The sequence below is a fragment of the Ipomoea nil genome, unplaced genomic scaffold (genome assembly GCF_001879475.1).
Source record: "Ipomoea nil cultivar Tokyo-kokei standard unplaced genomic scaffold, Asagao_1.1 scaffold1416, whole genome shotgun sequence".
NCBI classification, from domain to species: Eukaryota; Viridiplantae; Streptophyta; class Magnoliopsida; order Solanales; family Convolvulaceae; genus Ipomoea; species Ipomoea nil.
Genome location: NW_017617844.1, coordinates 1,085,071 through 1,100,745, shown reverse-complemented (window position 1 = coordinate 1,100,745; position 15,675 = coordinate 1,085,071). Strand labels below are relative to the sequence as shown.

The following is a 15,675-nucleotide window of genomic DNA, read 5'->3' as shown; positions in this document are numbered from 1 at the left end:
GTCTGAATGTTCTTACTGCTTGTATATGCTTTATTTGCTGATCTTCTTGCTTTGTTTGTCCCAACTTAACAATTCCTAAATTTCTGTGTCTATAAGTGCTTTTGTGTTATTTGCTTAATTGTTATCAAGTTAATTCTGAGTCTCTCGTTTCTGTTTTCTTGTGCAGGTTCTTTTGGCAAAAGATTCTAGAAAGGGAAAAAGGAATTATTATGGAGTTGATATCTCTATTTCAGCTTCAAGCAAAAGATGAAGCGGTCACGAAGATTGAAGGAAATTATTCTACTGTTTCGAGTCCTACTTCTGGTGTATTTTTTGTAGCTATTATAGGTACTACTGAACCACTTTGGCTCTCCTACCGATATCTCTGTTTCTACTCCAGGATTTTCGATGATCACAACCTCTTTGGCAAGCTCTGTCAAAAAGGGAGTAATTGGTGAGGGGCATCATCGTTGAGTTTAATCTCATTATGGATTTCTCTATTTGGATGTTGAATTTATTATTATCTATTTTTTGGACTATCTTTATGTTGGATGTTGGTTGGATTATCACTATCTCTTTTGTATGTTAGATGTTGGATTATTGGTGAATTGGTTGGGGATATTAATCATACTAATGGATGATGAATTACTGGTTTCTTTATGGATGGAGGTTGGATAAATTTCTTGCTGATTTATGGGAAATTACAAGGCTGAAATAGCTCACAGCCCCTGGTTCAATCTAATCGGGCACTCCGTCAGCCTACTAATGTTCACCTTTGTCAATTTTTTGGCAAAAAGGGGGAGAAATAAATTGAGGGGAGCATGGTTTTTGATGGTAAACTTTGAATTTGGTAATTCTGTTAGTTATTTTTGTTGGGTTTTGGATATTTCTCACAGATATTATCTTGATTATTCATATGTTTGGTTATATTAGTATGATTGGATATTCTCTTAACAGTGTTTGGATGTATTGATTATCTTATTGGATTGGTTATCTTATTTGACTATTAGTTATCTTAATTGATTATCTATATTGGTTATTATCTATTGGCTTGGTTGTATGGTGGTTGCTTTCTGCAGTACGGTGAATGATGAGTTATATTCGTATCTAGGTAAATGGTTTCTCCTATTAGTTTATGGATGGAGTACGGTCCGAAGCTATTTTGGTAATCTCTTTATTGTTTTCATCTCTAGGTTATGTATGTCATGCAAATATACTTAGGGTCATTTATTAATAAAATATTTTTATTATTTTTCTTGCCCGAAGTATATATGAATGTTCCTCTCCAACAATAGATGTTTTGAAGATTAAGTTGGTTTATGTGGCGGAAGCTTTATGTATTCAAACCCCTTGTAATCTTGGTGAACATCTAGTGGATTGGGATGACGTGAGTTGCCTTGCAGACGTAGAAGTTTAGCTCTGAACTGCACAAACAATTGCTCTGTTCTTGGTTCTGCTTTCTTATCTTATCCTTTTAATTTGTTCTTTCTTATTCCAAAAAAAACAAACCTAATTAAAGGTAAGTTAATTGCGTAATTAAAATCAAGTAGAAATTTAGGATCCAACTTGCATTCAAGACTCACGAATCAATTTCTATTGTTATTGTTGTTGTTGTTGTTAACAAAATATGTTGTTATTAAAAGTATCTCCATAAATTGGAAAGTAAAAATGAAAGATAGTAACTTTGGAAATGTCTTATATATGCTATAATCTTCGCGACGTAAGAAACGATCATCGCAAGTTCTGTCACCAACCTTCGCCGTCAATTTTCTCTTCGCGCCAAACATTGCAACAAAATTAATTTCCATTGTCGATTCCATCGTCATAGCGTGACGGGCATGTAGAGCTTCGCATTTTTTATCACCAATTTGTCAACATATTGGCATCAAAATTGATGTTGTCACCCCATCTGTAGCAAAAAAAAAAAAAAAAAACTTTCCTTAAAAAACCTAAATATCTTAGTGAAGGAAAGAACAACCATTGCAATTTTCATCGCAAACCTCGGCTAGTAATTTTCCCTTTGCGCCAAACACCACAACAAAATCAATTTCTGTTGTCGATTCAATTGCCATAGCGCACCAAACATGTTTAGTTTGGCATTTTTGTTGCAATGTGTTAACATATCTATAGAGAAAATAAACTTTTCTTAAAAAAGTTGAATATCGTCGCAACAGAAAGAACAATCGTCGCAATTTCTGTCGTCAACCTCGCCCGTCAATTATCCCTTTGCGAAAATATCACAACAAAATTAATTTTGTTGTTGATTCCATCGCCATAGCACGACAGACATGTAGAGGGTTGCATTTTCTATCACTAGTGTGTTGACATATTGGCGACGAAATTGATTCTGTCGCCCCATTCTGTAGCGAAATTAAACTTTACTTAAAAAAATTAAATATTTTCACAACGGAAAAAAAAATGACCGTTGCAATTTCCGTCATCGCCCTCCTCGTCAATTCATTGGCGCAAAGATTATGCGGAAATATTTCTCACATTGCACCAGACATCGCAACGGAATTCATTCTCGTTGCCGATTCCATCGCGAACCTGGCACGAAAATATCTGTTGTTTCCTTTTTCGACACAAATGTAGCGACGGAACTTAATTCCGTTACAAAAATTTCGTCATCAAAATGAGTGCACCAAGATTTCGAAGTTTTTTTTTTTTTTTTCTAACTCTATGTAAAAATAGCTACGGAATTTAATTTTATCACCATTTATATCGCGAAAGAATGTGTTCTATTGTTCAACGACAATAGATTACGTTCCATCGCAATTCGCAATTTTTCTTGTAGTGTATCCGAGTGTATGCACTGGATAAACCCTCCTTGTGACGGTAATTGATAAATTAAGGACCACAAGGAGGTAAACCAGTCAAGGTTGTCCATAGCTGACAAGTTCAAACCAAGAAAAGTTGAATTCAAACTCGTGATCTTATAATTACAAGTTTGTATTTCCTTAGCTAGCTTGGTTGGATCGGAGTTACTCTAATAGTCAATATATTTTGTTCTATGTATGTGTGTCTACACATGTATATATATTTGTGGGCGCACCATTTGAACTTTCTATGTGCCTCGTTGGAGTTTTAATGTACTACAATAGTACTATAACACTTTGTGTTTAATCATGTTTTGTACATTTTTTTTTTTGAAAGTTACTGGTTCTATTACATTGTAGTATCTGTTCATATACTTTCTCAACCTACTGAAACACAAAGAACCAATAACGCCTCCACTGAGGCCCGAACTCATAATCTTCCAAATGAAAGTCCAACCCGGGTACCATTAGACCACATAGTCCTGGTAATCATGTTTTGTACATAATATGTACTAAAATTGGAAATTAGGAATTTATTAGTTTTAATTAACAAATTCATATAAATTGAGATTTCTTGAGTTGATAGTTAGAATCAAATTAAAGATATATATAAAATGATTGCACATAAGAGAAGTAAAGGTTGACGTTGAGTGTTGAAACCTTTTCTGTCAGTTTTTTAATTTTTTTTTTCCAGTGGTACACAGGGCCGGAACCACCTATATATTGCATGGGGCCTTGTCCCCACCCCCACCCCCCACCCCCAACCCCAACCCCAAAAAATAAATACTATAATAATTTCTTTTTGGCCCCCCTTGTCCCATCCAAAAGGTTCTAGATTTCTAGTGTAAGCTTTGAAAAAAGTTCTGCCCCAAAAGCTTCCAGAGTACTCTTTACTCCAAAATTCAGCCCCACTCCCATCCAAAAAATTCAGCACCATGCCCCCACTCCCATAGCCCCATCCAAAAGCTTTAAAAAAAATTCAGCTGCAACTCCTTACTCTACTAGTGCGACGGCCGACGGTGCAAGAAGAGGAGAACTCTGGTGGCTTCAAAGATTTGTTACCAGTTTACCACTTACCAGGTTCGTCTCTCTGACTCTCTTTCTCATTTCTCTTATCTTAATCATTTTTGAAATTATGATCGGTGGTTTTACGGCTGAGCTCTAAATCCTCGAATGTATGCAACCGCGCAGTTTCTCAAAATGCCAACGTCGTACATATAAAATTTCTGCACAAAAGTACACAAATGATCGAGATGAAGTTCAATCCGCCGCCATTGTTGCTATTGTATGTGTGTGTTTTTCCATCTTCACATCAATGATTAAAGATTGGGCTTTTATTTATTTATTTATTTATTTATTTTGGTTGAGGAGTCTAAATACATGCTACATAATTGTTCTCATAATAGCAATCTACTCTCATAATTACAATTTACAAGTATGAAATATAATTGCTTAGAAATTGAAATTTGCGCTAAACAAATGAAATTACTAATTTACACAAATGAAATTACTAATTTAACAGTAATTTCATTTGTTTAAACATTATGTGTGTTTTATTAGTTATTACTAATTTACAAGTATGATTGGAATTTGCGGTGAAAGCAGTTGACTGATTTATATGGCAGTGAATTCACATGGACCATGGTTTCCCTTCTTTAGAATTTGGAAATACTAAAGTCATTGTCTCACTGTCAGTGTTTAATTTATAATAATAAAATGTCATTTTTCTACCAAAATCATCAAATTTGTACTACTTTAATATGTCTAATTACTCTTTTTTTTTCTTTTTAGTTAGTTTAATCGACTTGCCAAAAAATTATCAATGTGAACATTGAAAGATTGAGTTGTAATGAAAAAGACACAAAGAATTGATCTTTTCTTTAGAAAGAATTATGAAGATTCAACATCTCAAGTAAATCCATATGCAAGTATTGAACCACTGAATTTTGAAAGTCGTCCAGAAAAATCTCAAAGAGTTGAAATCATTGAGAAGTTTGATATTCAATCATTAGAACGTGATTCGGGATTGAGACTACTAATATGGAAGTGCCCCATTGACAAGCGTGATGAAGTTAGGAGAGCTTATATCAAGGTCGACCCATATCAATGTTTGCTTTCAAAGTATCCAAAATCGAGAGAAAAACATCCGCGTAGTTTTCAAACATCTTGGTTTAAGTTATTCCCTTCTTGGTTAGAATATTCTCCTAGTAAAGATGTAGCATTTTGTCTACCATGTTATTTGTTTCATACTAAAGATGGCCTTTTCGGGTTGGATGCTTTTACTATCAATGGTTTTCGATCATGGAAGAAAGTCAGAGATGGAAAAAATTGCTCTTTTTTAGCACAAATTGGGAAAGATTTCACATCCCCTCACCGAAATGCCGAGAAAGCTTGTGCGGATCTCATGAACCAACAATTACACATTGCACAACATATTGAGAAATTCACATCTCAAGAAATAGTAGAGAATAGACTTCGCTTGAGAACTTCAATTGAGGCAACGAGATGGCTTTCATTTCAAGGATGTTCTTTTAGAGGTCATGATAAGTCAATAACATCAATGAACCATGGAAATTTTTTAGAGCTATTGAGTTTCATTGCCTTTTTTAATGGTGAAGTAACAAAAGTTCTTGATAAAGCTCCACGAAATGCATCATATACATCACCAACCATACAAAAGCAAATTTTGCAAGTGTTGGCAACTAAAGTAAAAAGTGCTATCCAAGAAGAAATTGGTAATGCAAAATTTTGTATCATTTTTGATGAATCTTGAAATGAATCAAAAAATGAACAAATGTCAATTGTCTTGAGATTTGTTGATAGAGATCGGCTTTATACAAGACCGTTTCTTTGGAGTTGTTCATGTTAAGGACACTAGTGCATCAACATTGAAAGAAGGTATCTTTTCTATCTTATCTCGTCATAATCTTGATGTTCAAAATATTCGCGGACAAGGTTATGATGGTACAAGTAACATGCGTGGAGAATGGAATGGATTGAAAGATTTAATCTTGGATGAATATCCTTATGCTTATTATGTTCATTGTTTTGCACATCGATTGCAATTGACATTAGTAGCTTCATCAAAGGAAGTCATCCTTGTCCATCAGTTTTTCACCAAGTTGAACTCCATTATTAATGTTGTTGGGGCTTCATGTAAGCGCAATGACCAGTTAAAAGCTGCTCATGCCTCAAATATTGTGCACTTGCTTAGTATTGATGAGCTTGAAAGCGGGAGGGGTCTTAACCAAATTGGTTTTTTATAAAGGCCAGGTGATACTCGATGAAGTTCTCATTTGAAATCTATATAAAGTTTAATGAGAATTTTTAGTGCAACATGTGAAGTTTTACTTAATATTATTGAAGATGGAACTACACGTGCTCACCATGGAGATGCCGATGCAGCTTATGAGGTACTCACTTCTTTTGAATTTGTATTTATCATGCATCTCATAAAAAAAGTTCTAGAGATTTCTAATATGCTTTGCCAAGCTTTGCAACTTCAATCTCAAGATATATTGAATGCAATGCATTTTGTGTCATCTACTAAATTGCTTATTCAAACTTTAAGAGATAGTGGATGGGATGAATTAGTTGCAAGTGTGAAGTCTTTTTGTGAAAATGTCAATATACTTGTACAGGATTTTGATGCTCAATATATTGCAAGAAGAGGAAGGGCTAGACATCAACAAGATGAATTAACAATTGCATCATTACAAAGTTGATATTTTTAATGCGCTTCTTAGTTGCAAGAGTTGAGGAATAGGTTTGATGATAAAGCAATGGAGCTAATTATTCTCAGTTCATCGTTAGATTCAAAAGAGATGCGTATATCATTCAGACTTGATGATATTTGCAAGTTGGTAGAGAAGTTTTATCCACAAGACTTTGAAGATTATGAGATTTTACAATTGAGAATGCAACTTTGAACATGTGCAACAACTTTCTAATTTTAGAACACTAGAAAGTATTTCTGATGTATGTCAATGGTTGGTAAAAACTATAAAATCAAACATCTATCCTCTTGTGTTCAGATTAATAACTCTCATTCTCACACTTCCAGTATCTACAGCTACTATAGAACGATCTTTTTCTGCCATGAATATAGTCAAACTACACTCCGTTACAAAATAGAAGATGAATTTCTTAGTGATTGTTTGTTAGTATACATTAAAAAGCAATTTGCAAAACAATTTTGTGTAGATTCAATTATAGATGATTTTCATGACATGCAAGAGAGATGATCTAAATTTTAGTAAATTTGTAATATAATGATGTATTTTGAAATATGTTAAATGAATATTAATGTATTTCATTATTCTCTTTTAAATCGTGATTGGCGCCCCGCATTCTTTAATCCTGGCTCCGCCCCTATGATACATAAAATGATCCACTCACTCAAACCCCTCAAACTACCAAATATACTAATAGTTACAACTTTTTGGTATCTCTACTCTCATGTTCCCCCCTACTTTAGAAATACGGAGTATATAATAATTTCCACCAATACAGAAACCGCCACCTTATGGCTAATTGAGTAATTATTTTTCATACCAACTACATATACAAATGACTAACCTTTCTTGCATGAGCAATATGTTTACCTTACATTAGCAATTTTAAATCCATACCTAAATATCCACATTGAATTCATTCAGGGAACAATGGAATCTCTTTGAGTGCGTCTATGTCTCCCAAAACAATACTCTTCTGTCTTCTTTTGAAACCAAACTGGTTCCAGATGGCATATCGAGTTATCAGCACATAACTAGTAATAGATGGCTATCAGGTTAAAAATATTTGTGGAAGCTAAGTAATTGTTAGTTGAGATGGCCGAGTTGGTCTAAGGCACTAGATTAAGGTATTGGTCCGGAAGGGTGTGGGTTCAAATCCCACTTTCAACAATTATTGGTTTATACCAGGGTCACTTACTCACTTTTGCATTACAGTCATTATTACATTATAAATATAAACGAACCACTTTATGCTAAATTGTTATAATAATAATAATAATATTATTATTATTATTATTATTATTATTAGTAATATTAAACCAAGTAGTTAGTTAATTCGTTAAAAATAGTGGGAGTAATTATAGGTGCAGTACATGGCCATGATGTTAGCTTTACATGGAGCATTAACTCCTTTATTTTAGCATTTGAATTATCTTATCTAGTATAAATAGATTTGTTATTCAAGCATTTCTAATCATCAATAAAATTATCTATTCCTCTCTCTCTCTTCTCAATATATATAAATATAATATATAGATATATTATATTTAATATATATTATAGATATATTATATTATATTTAATATATATTATATTAAATATATTATATTTAATATATCTAACATTTGGTATCGGAGCCAGTCAACCTTTCAACCCCGAGATATTTCCCGTAGTGAAATATGGCTGCAAATTTCAATATTGTATGGACGGGTCCCAAATTGGACGGGAAACTCGATTACAATTATTGGCAAATTATGATGTCCACACATTTGCAAGCTCAAAATCTTTGGAGCTTTGTTGATCCCGGTCTACAAGAAGGAGCTGAAGCAGGCGCTATACAGCGAGATAAATTGGCCTTGGGTCAGATTCACCAAGGTGTTCATTATTCCATTTTTGGGCAATTAGCTCGTGCTCAAACAGCAAAACAAGCTTTGGACATCTTAAAGGTGTCACACAAAGGAGTTGATCGGGCGCAGAAGTCTAAGTTGCAGTCGTTGAGAAGGTTGTACGATAATTGTGAGATGACCTCTACAGAAACAGTAGATATGTATTTCACTCGTCTTATTGATATGGTGAATAAGATGAGGCTATATGGAGATACGATTGAAGATGGTGCAATGGTTGAAAAAGTTCTTCGAACTATGCCGATGAAGTATGACCATGTGGTGGCTTCGATCACAGAGTCACACAAAATCGAGCTCTTATCAATTGCAGAGCTGAAAGGTATGGTAGAAAGTCATATTGACAGGATTGCGTCAAAATCGGAACCACTAGCAGAAGAAGCTTTGAAGAGCCAAGTCACCCTTAATGTGACTGGCACTAATCAAAGAGGTGGAGGATCTGGTAGAGGTCGTGGAAGAGGAAGAGGAGGTTCTAGTGGAAGAAGTCGTGGTAACTTCAACAAAGGAGGAGGACGTGGTAACTCCAACCAAGGAAGAGGTGGAGGTAATACCAAACAAGGTAAATTTCCATTTCATTGCTACAATTGTGGCAAGTATGGACACAAGATTGCAGATTGTTGGTATAATGAGGACAACAATCGTGGAAATCAAGCAAACATTGTTGAAAACACTGCTGAAAAGTCTGGTGAGAGTTCTGAAACTTTACTTTTAGCCAGCGATAGTTTTTCTGCAGATAAGAACATATGGTTCTTGGATACTGGGTGTAGTAACCATATGTGTGGGAAGAAAGAATTGTTTTCTGAACTGGATGAATCAGTCTGGTCTGAAGTGACATTTGGCAACAAGTCAAAAGTGTCAATTTTGGGAAAAGGTAAAATCTCTATTCAGTTGAAGGATGGTACTCACAATTTTATATCCGATGTGTTCTATGTTCCTGAACTACACCAAAATTTGTTGAGTATGGTCAGTTGTCAGAAAAAGGATATAAGATACATATTGCTCAGGGGTGTTGTACCATTGCAGATGCTAAGGGAGTCTTGATTGCAAAGGTAAATATGTCCCAGAATCGACTATTTCCTTTGAAAATTAAGCATACTCTCCTTGCTTGCTTTAATTCTGAAGTTTGTGATGATAATTGGTTATGGCATATGCGGTTTGGGCATTTCCATTTCTCTGGGTTAAACTATCTTGCGAGAAAGGAACTTGTTTCTAATTTACCTGTTGTGAATGTCCCTGATCGTATATGTGAGATTTGTGTGATTAGGAAGAAGCATAGAGATCCCTTTCCCGTGGGCAAGTCAAGGAGAGCCACAAAACAGTTGGAGATTGTTCACTCAGACCTGTGTTCGTTGGAGGTTCCCTCATATGGAGGTTGTAAGTACTTTATTACATTCATTGATGATTTCAGTAGGAAAACATGGGTTTACTTTCTGAAAAGCAGAGTGGTTATGAAATTAAAATCTTGAGAACTGATAGAGGTACAGAATATATTGCCTGTGATGATTTTCTGAAAAAGAAGGGTATTCAACATCAGATGACAGCTAGATACACTCCACAACAAAACGGAGTGGCTGAGAGGAAGAATAGGTCTATCATGGATATGGTAAGGTGCATGTTGAAATCCAAGGATCTGCCTAAACCTTTTTGGGCAGAAGCTGTTGCTTGTGTTGTCTATGTGTTGAATAGGTGTCCAACTAAGAGTGTCCATGATAAGACGCCCGAAGAAGCTTGGAGTGGGAAAAAACCCTCTATCAAATATCTCAAGGTTTTTGGATGTTTGGCATATGCCCACGTGCCGGATCCATTGAGAAAGAAGTTGGATGATAAAGGTGAGAAGTGCATATTCATTGGTTATAGTGACGCTTCAAAGGCTTATAAACTATACAATCCTGAAACTAAGAAGGTTGTTATAAGTCGTGATGTCACTTTTGATGAATATGGTGCCTGGGATTGGTTAGCTAAAGATGAAAGTTCAGTTGTTATTCCTGCTGTTGAAAATATTGTTGAAGAGCAACTAATTCCAGATAATGTTCAATCTCCTTCACAGCCACAGTCGTCAGTTCAACGATCTTAGCGCGAGCGCCACTTACCAGCTCGCTTGCAGGATTATGTTTTGGGTCATGATAATGACCTGTCTGATGAAGAGATTGTTCAATTTGCTCTCTTTGCAGATTGTGATCCTTTAACTTTTGAGGAGGCTGCTACAGAAACTCATTGGCTTAAGGCGATGGATGAGGAGATACGTGCCATTGAAAAGAATGGTACCTGGGAATTAACAGATGTACCTCCTGGAAAGAAGCCGATTGGAGTAAAGTGGGTTTACAGAACGAAGTACAAATCAAATGGAGAAATTGACCGTTTTAAGGCACGGTTGGTAGCAAAGGGTTACAAGCAGAAACCAGGTATTGATTATTTTGAGGTTTTTGCTCCTGTAAGTAGACTTGATACAGTTCGAATGGTTATTTCTCTTGCTGCTCAAAATGATTGGAAATTGCATCAAATGGATGTCAAGTCTGCTTTTCTGAATGGTTTTCTTGATGAAGAAATATATGTTGAGCAACCTGCAGGATTTCTGAAGAAAGGGGAGGAAAATAAAGTGTACAGGTTGAGAAAAGCCTTGTATGGCTTAAAGCAAGCGCCTAGGGCGTGGTATGGTTGCATTGACTCATATTTTGTTGAAAGTGGTTTTATGAGATGTCCTCATTAACACACTTTGTATGTCAAATGCACGGATTCTGGTGATATTGTTCTAATCTGTCTGTATGTTGATGATCTGGTTTTTACTGGAAATAACTTGAAGTTAATCTCAGAATTCAGGGAGGCACTCATTAAGAGGCTTGAAATGACCGATATGGGCCTTATGTCTTACTTTCTTGGCCTTGAGGTTGTTCAGATGGATGGTGGAATCTTTATTTCACAAAAGAAGTATGCTGCTGATATTTTGAAAAAGTTCAAAATGGAAAACTCCAAACCAGCTTCAACTCCGGTAGCTGAAAAGTTAAAGGTGTCCAAAGATGAGTGTGGTAAAAATGTGAATGTTACAGCTTATAAAAGCTTAATTGGGAGTTTGAGGTATCTGGTAGCAACAAGGCCAGATATTTCTTTTGGAGTTGGAATACTTAGCAGATTCATGGAGGAACCAAAAGAATCACATTGGGCTGCAGCAAAGCGAATTCTGAGATATGTCAAAGGTACGAGTAATGATGGACTTTTTTACTCTACAAATGAAGTTGTGGAACTTGTTGGGTACACAGACAGTGATTGGGCTGGAGATGTTGAGACTAGAAAAAGCACATCAGGATATGCCTTCTATCTTGGTTCAGCTATATTTTCTTGGTCTTCAAAGAAGCAGCAGATTGTAGCACTTTCAACCGCAGAAGCAGAATATATTGCAGCAGCAAACTGTGCTACTCAAGCAGTTTGGTTGAGGAGAATTTTGGAGTTCTTACAACACAAGCAGGAAGCACCAACAACTATTTTTTGTGACAACAAGTCAGCAATTTCGTTGTCCAAGAATCCTGTCTTTCAAGGTCGCAGTAAACACATTGATATCAAGTATCACAAAATCAGAGAACTGGTTGCTGAAAAACAAATCAACATTGAGTATTGTTCAAGTGAATGTCAAGTTGCAGATATCTTTACAAAGCCGTTGAAGACGGAGACATTTCTCAAATTGAAGAAGGATATTGGGATGACCAATATATTCAACTTGGTTTAAAGGAGGCAATGTTATAATAATAATAATAATAATAATATTATTATTATTATTAGTAATATTAAACCAAGTAGTTAGTTAATTGGTTAAAAATAGTGGGAGTAATTATAGGTGCAGTACATGGCCATGATGTTAGCTTTACATGGAGCATTAACTCCTTTATTTTAGCATTTGAATTATCTTATCTAGTATAAATAGATTTGTTATTCAAGCATTTCTAATCATCAATAAAATTATCTATTCCTCTCTCTCTCTCTTCTCAATATATATAAATATAATATATAGATATATTATATTTAATATATATTATAGATATATTATATTATATTTAATATATATTATATTAAATATATTATATTTAATATATCTAACATAAATGATTAATTTATGCATTAAAAAAAAATAAACAGTTTATGTTAACTCTTTATTACTCATGATTTATATTTAACATGTAATTAATTATTTTTCTGTCATACTCCAAGTAACGAAATTCATGTTCATTTAACAAAATATTAGTAACCCACAAGCTTATTCTTATTTATCATTTATGGTGTAGCATTACAGCCAGTCAGCCATTACATTATAAATATAAACGAATCACTTTATGCTAAATGATTAATTTATGCATTTAAAAAAAATAAACAGTTTATGTTAACTCTTTATTACTCATGATTTATATTTAACATGTAATTAATTATTTTTCTGTCATACTCCAAAGTAACCAAATTCATGTTCATTTAACAAAATATTAATAACCCACAAGCTTATTCTTATTTATCATGGTGTATTTGGTTCATAGGTTTACACACAAGAGATGAGAATCAAAATCATAGTTAGTGTTTGGATAACAATTTTTTAGAACACAACTATGGGATTTGATTACCCTTCAATTAAAAACCACATTCCCTAATTAAAAACGACTATTATCATTTCATCTTATTGATAATCTGATTTTTAAGTTTGGATTAGTGCTTTTAGATTTTTGTTTTGTTTTGTTTTTTTTTTTTTTTTTTCATATTGGTGTTTTGGATGTCATTATATTATGATCAATTGCCTTATTTTTTTGTATTTTGTATTTTAAAATTTTTAATTCCCATTACAGGGTCATGCATAACCAAACATCAATGTCGATAATCATTCCAATTCCACCTTACTACTAAACATGCAAAATACTTTTACCAAAACACATTACCATTAGACTTTTTTGAGTTGATTGGTCAGTTGAGTTATACATTTGGACTTTTTTTTTTATTCAAAATTAAACTTGTATCCATGTATGAGGTTTTAAATTACTAGTGAGCTTTTCATGAATAGATGTTTAGCACCATGTTTCAACCTAGTTATCATGTATGCTAATTAACTGTCCAAATGTTCCATTAGTATTTTAATCACTATGCCACGTCGCTTTGTCAAAAGAATTAATTTTCTTTCAAAAGTTAAGGCTACTCCCGTAAACGCAGATGAGTGATGACCTAACTGCTTACACAACACCAAATCTTAAATAATTATATGTCCAAGAAATTGGTCTAGCACTCTAGCTAGACTTTAATAGATAAGAAATCTCATTTAAAATTTGTTCCCTGTATTAGGATGTACACTCAAAATTAAGCCGATCAGTTATTCACGTTTTGTATTTATTAAACATGATTTTGGGGCTATATATTTTTTTTATTATTACTGACTCTATTACAATGTAGAAGCACAAAGAGTCAGTACCATCTCACTTGGAATCGAATTCATGATCTCTCATTTGGATGAGTCACTTCGTGTTACTAGACCATAAGGACATTGGCGATTTTGGAGTTATATAGTTTGTAACTTATCACACTTCTCATGGTGCAAGAAAATTGCCACCTCTTTTGCAAACCTAATTCCTTCATAACATGCATTAGATCATCTCCAATAGGAAGATTTTGAATGGTTTTTGTAGGTTGGGTTTCTTATATGGACGAGAAGGGAGATAAAAAAGAATGTATTTGAGTGCTTGCGAAAGAAGTTAGTTTTTGAAAGAAAAGTGGCCCCACTCAAAAAAAATAAATAAATAAATAAAGCAAAAGCCTCCTCTAGTGTGTGTGAAGCACACTAGAAACGCGCAGTCAATTGGGCGCGTGCAATACATGTGCTCATTGGACGCGTTAAACTGTATATTTTTTTTTTTTTTTTGCTTTTCAAATTTTGTTTTTCCTCTTTTTTTTTTTTTTTGTTTTTTTTGTTTTTTATCATTCCTTCTCGTCTTTTCTTTTATAATTACACATATAAAAACTCTTCAAAAATTATGTGTATCGAGAATGCTCTTATGAATATATGATACGACCTCATGTTCTACAATGGCATGCTTCTCTCCTCTCTTCCAAATCTTCCCACTCAAACTATGCCGTGCATGCCATGAGGTTTAACATTTTATTATTTAGTAAATTAAAGTGAATATATTAAATATATTCAATGTAGAAATTAATACATTTTAAGATGTAAAAGGAATCATCGTGATGCAATTGGATGGTTCGTAGAATGAAAATTGACGGAATATTTCAACCTCACCATGCCAAGTGATTAGGTGATCTGAGGCCGGATTTTTTTTCTTATACATAATATTTTGTTGTTTTAATATTTTTATATCAATTAAATTTAAAATAAATTATTATTTAATTAAAAATATTTAATTACTTTAAATTAATACATAATTTGTGCACAGATACTGCATTGTAACAGAGTCAGTAATATTCAAAAAATTAATAAATAATTGTATTTGTATTTTGATTTTTAAATATTAATTAATTTTGTATTTCATACATTTTAATTTTACATTGTTCAAATTTTTACCTAATACAAGTTTTATTTTAATTTTGTTGTGAAATTGGATAATATATCATCGCGTAAACCGCGGTATCATTTACACCTCGAAAATGCAATATAATAAAAGAGAGACAAAGAATACAGAGAGAATCATCAATCTTTAATGATTATCCTTCAATTTCAATATATACAACATATATAGAGTTCTAGTATAAATACAATATTATAAAGGATAAAGAGGTATTATCATAGTATAATACCTATGATAATGTCCACATATATTTATTTACAATAAATTTTACATTATATTGTTTTAATTGTTATTTCTTTAATATTTGAAATATGCTTATATATTGATAAAAGAGAATAAGTATATATAAAAACTTATTATTATTATTATTATTATTATTATTATTATTATTATTATTATTATTGAAAAATGAAAATATCTTTTTAGATGACATAAAAGTATTGGATTACTTTTTAAAATAGTTGGAAGTGTAAGAAAACAGAGAAAACAGTAGCAAATTACAATTATAATGATAGGACAGTAGGGTTCTTTTAAAAAAAATTAAAAAAAAAAAAAATCATGCTACAGGTATCAAATTTTTTTCATAAATATTACAAATTTTAAAAGTTTTTAATATTTATGAAAATACGTTCCGTTCCATTTTTACTTAATTTTTTTTTTTATCTATTAGACCTTGTAGATCGATGGTTTGAATTTGTCTATAGGT

At 33.2% G+C, this 15,675-nt stretch overlaps 1 protein-coding gene across 1 annotated transcript; it reads left to right on the top strand.

Annotated features, from left to right (window-relative positions):
* The first annotated feature begins 4,644 nt into the window (after nt 1–4,644).
* LOC109187021 (zinc finger MYM-type protein 1-like) lies at nt 4,645–6,724 on the top strand. Its single transcript, XM_019337180.1, has 4 exons — nt 4,645–5,530; nt 5,619–6,050; nt 6,141–6,208; nt 6,542–6,724. The coding sequence occupies exons 1-4, from the start codon at nt 4,645–4,647 to the stop codon at nt 6,722–6,724; spliced, it is 1,569 nt and encodes a 522-aa protein (XP_019192725.1).
* Nucleotides 6,725–15,675: the final 8,951 nt, after the last annotated feature.

Excerpts from the sequence above, each read along its gene's own strand:
- LOC109187021 (XM_019337180.1), top strand. The coding sequence starts at position 4,645 with ATGAAAAAGACACAAAGAATTGATCTTTTCTTTAGAAAGAATTATGAA. Across the intron at positions 5,531-5,618 it reads TGCTATCCAAGAAGAAATTG|AGATCGGCTTTATACAAGAC; the intron begins GTAATGCAAAAT and ends ATTTGTTGATAG. Across the intron at positions 6,051-6,140 it reads GAGGGGTCTTAACCAAATTG|TTTTACTTAATATTATTGAA; the intron begins GTTTTTTATAAA and ends CAACATGTGAAG.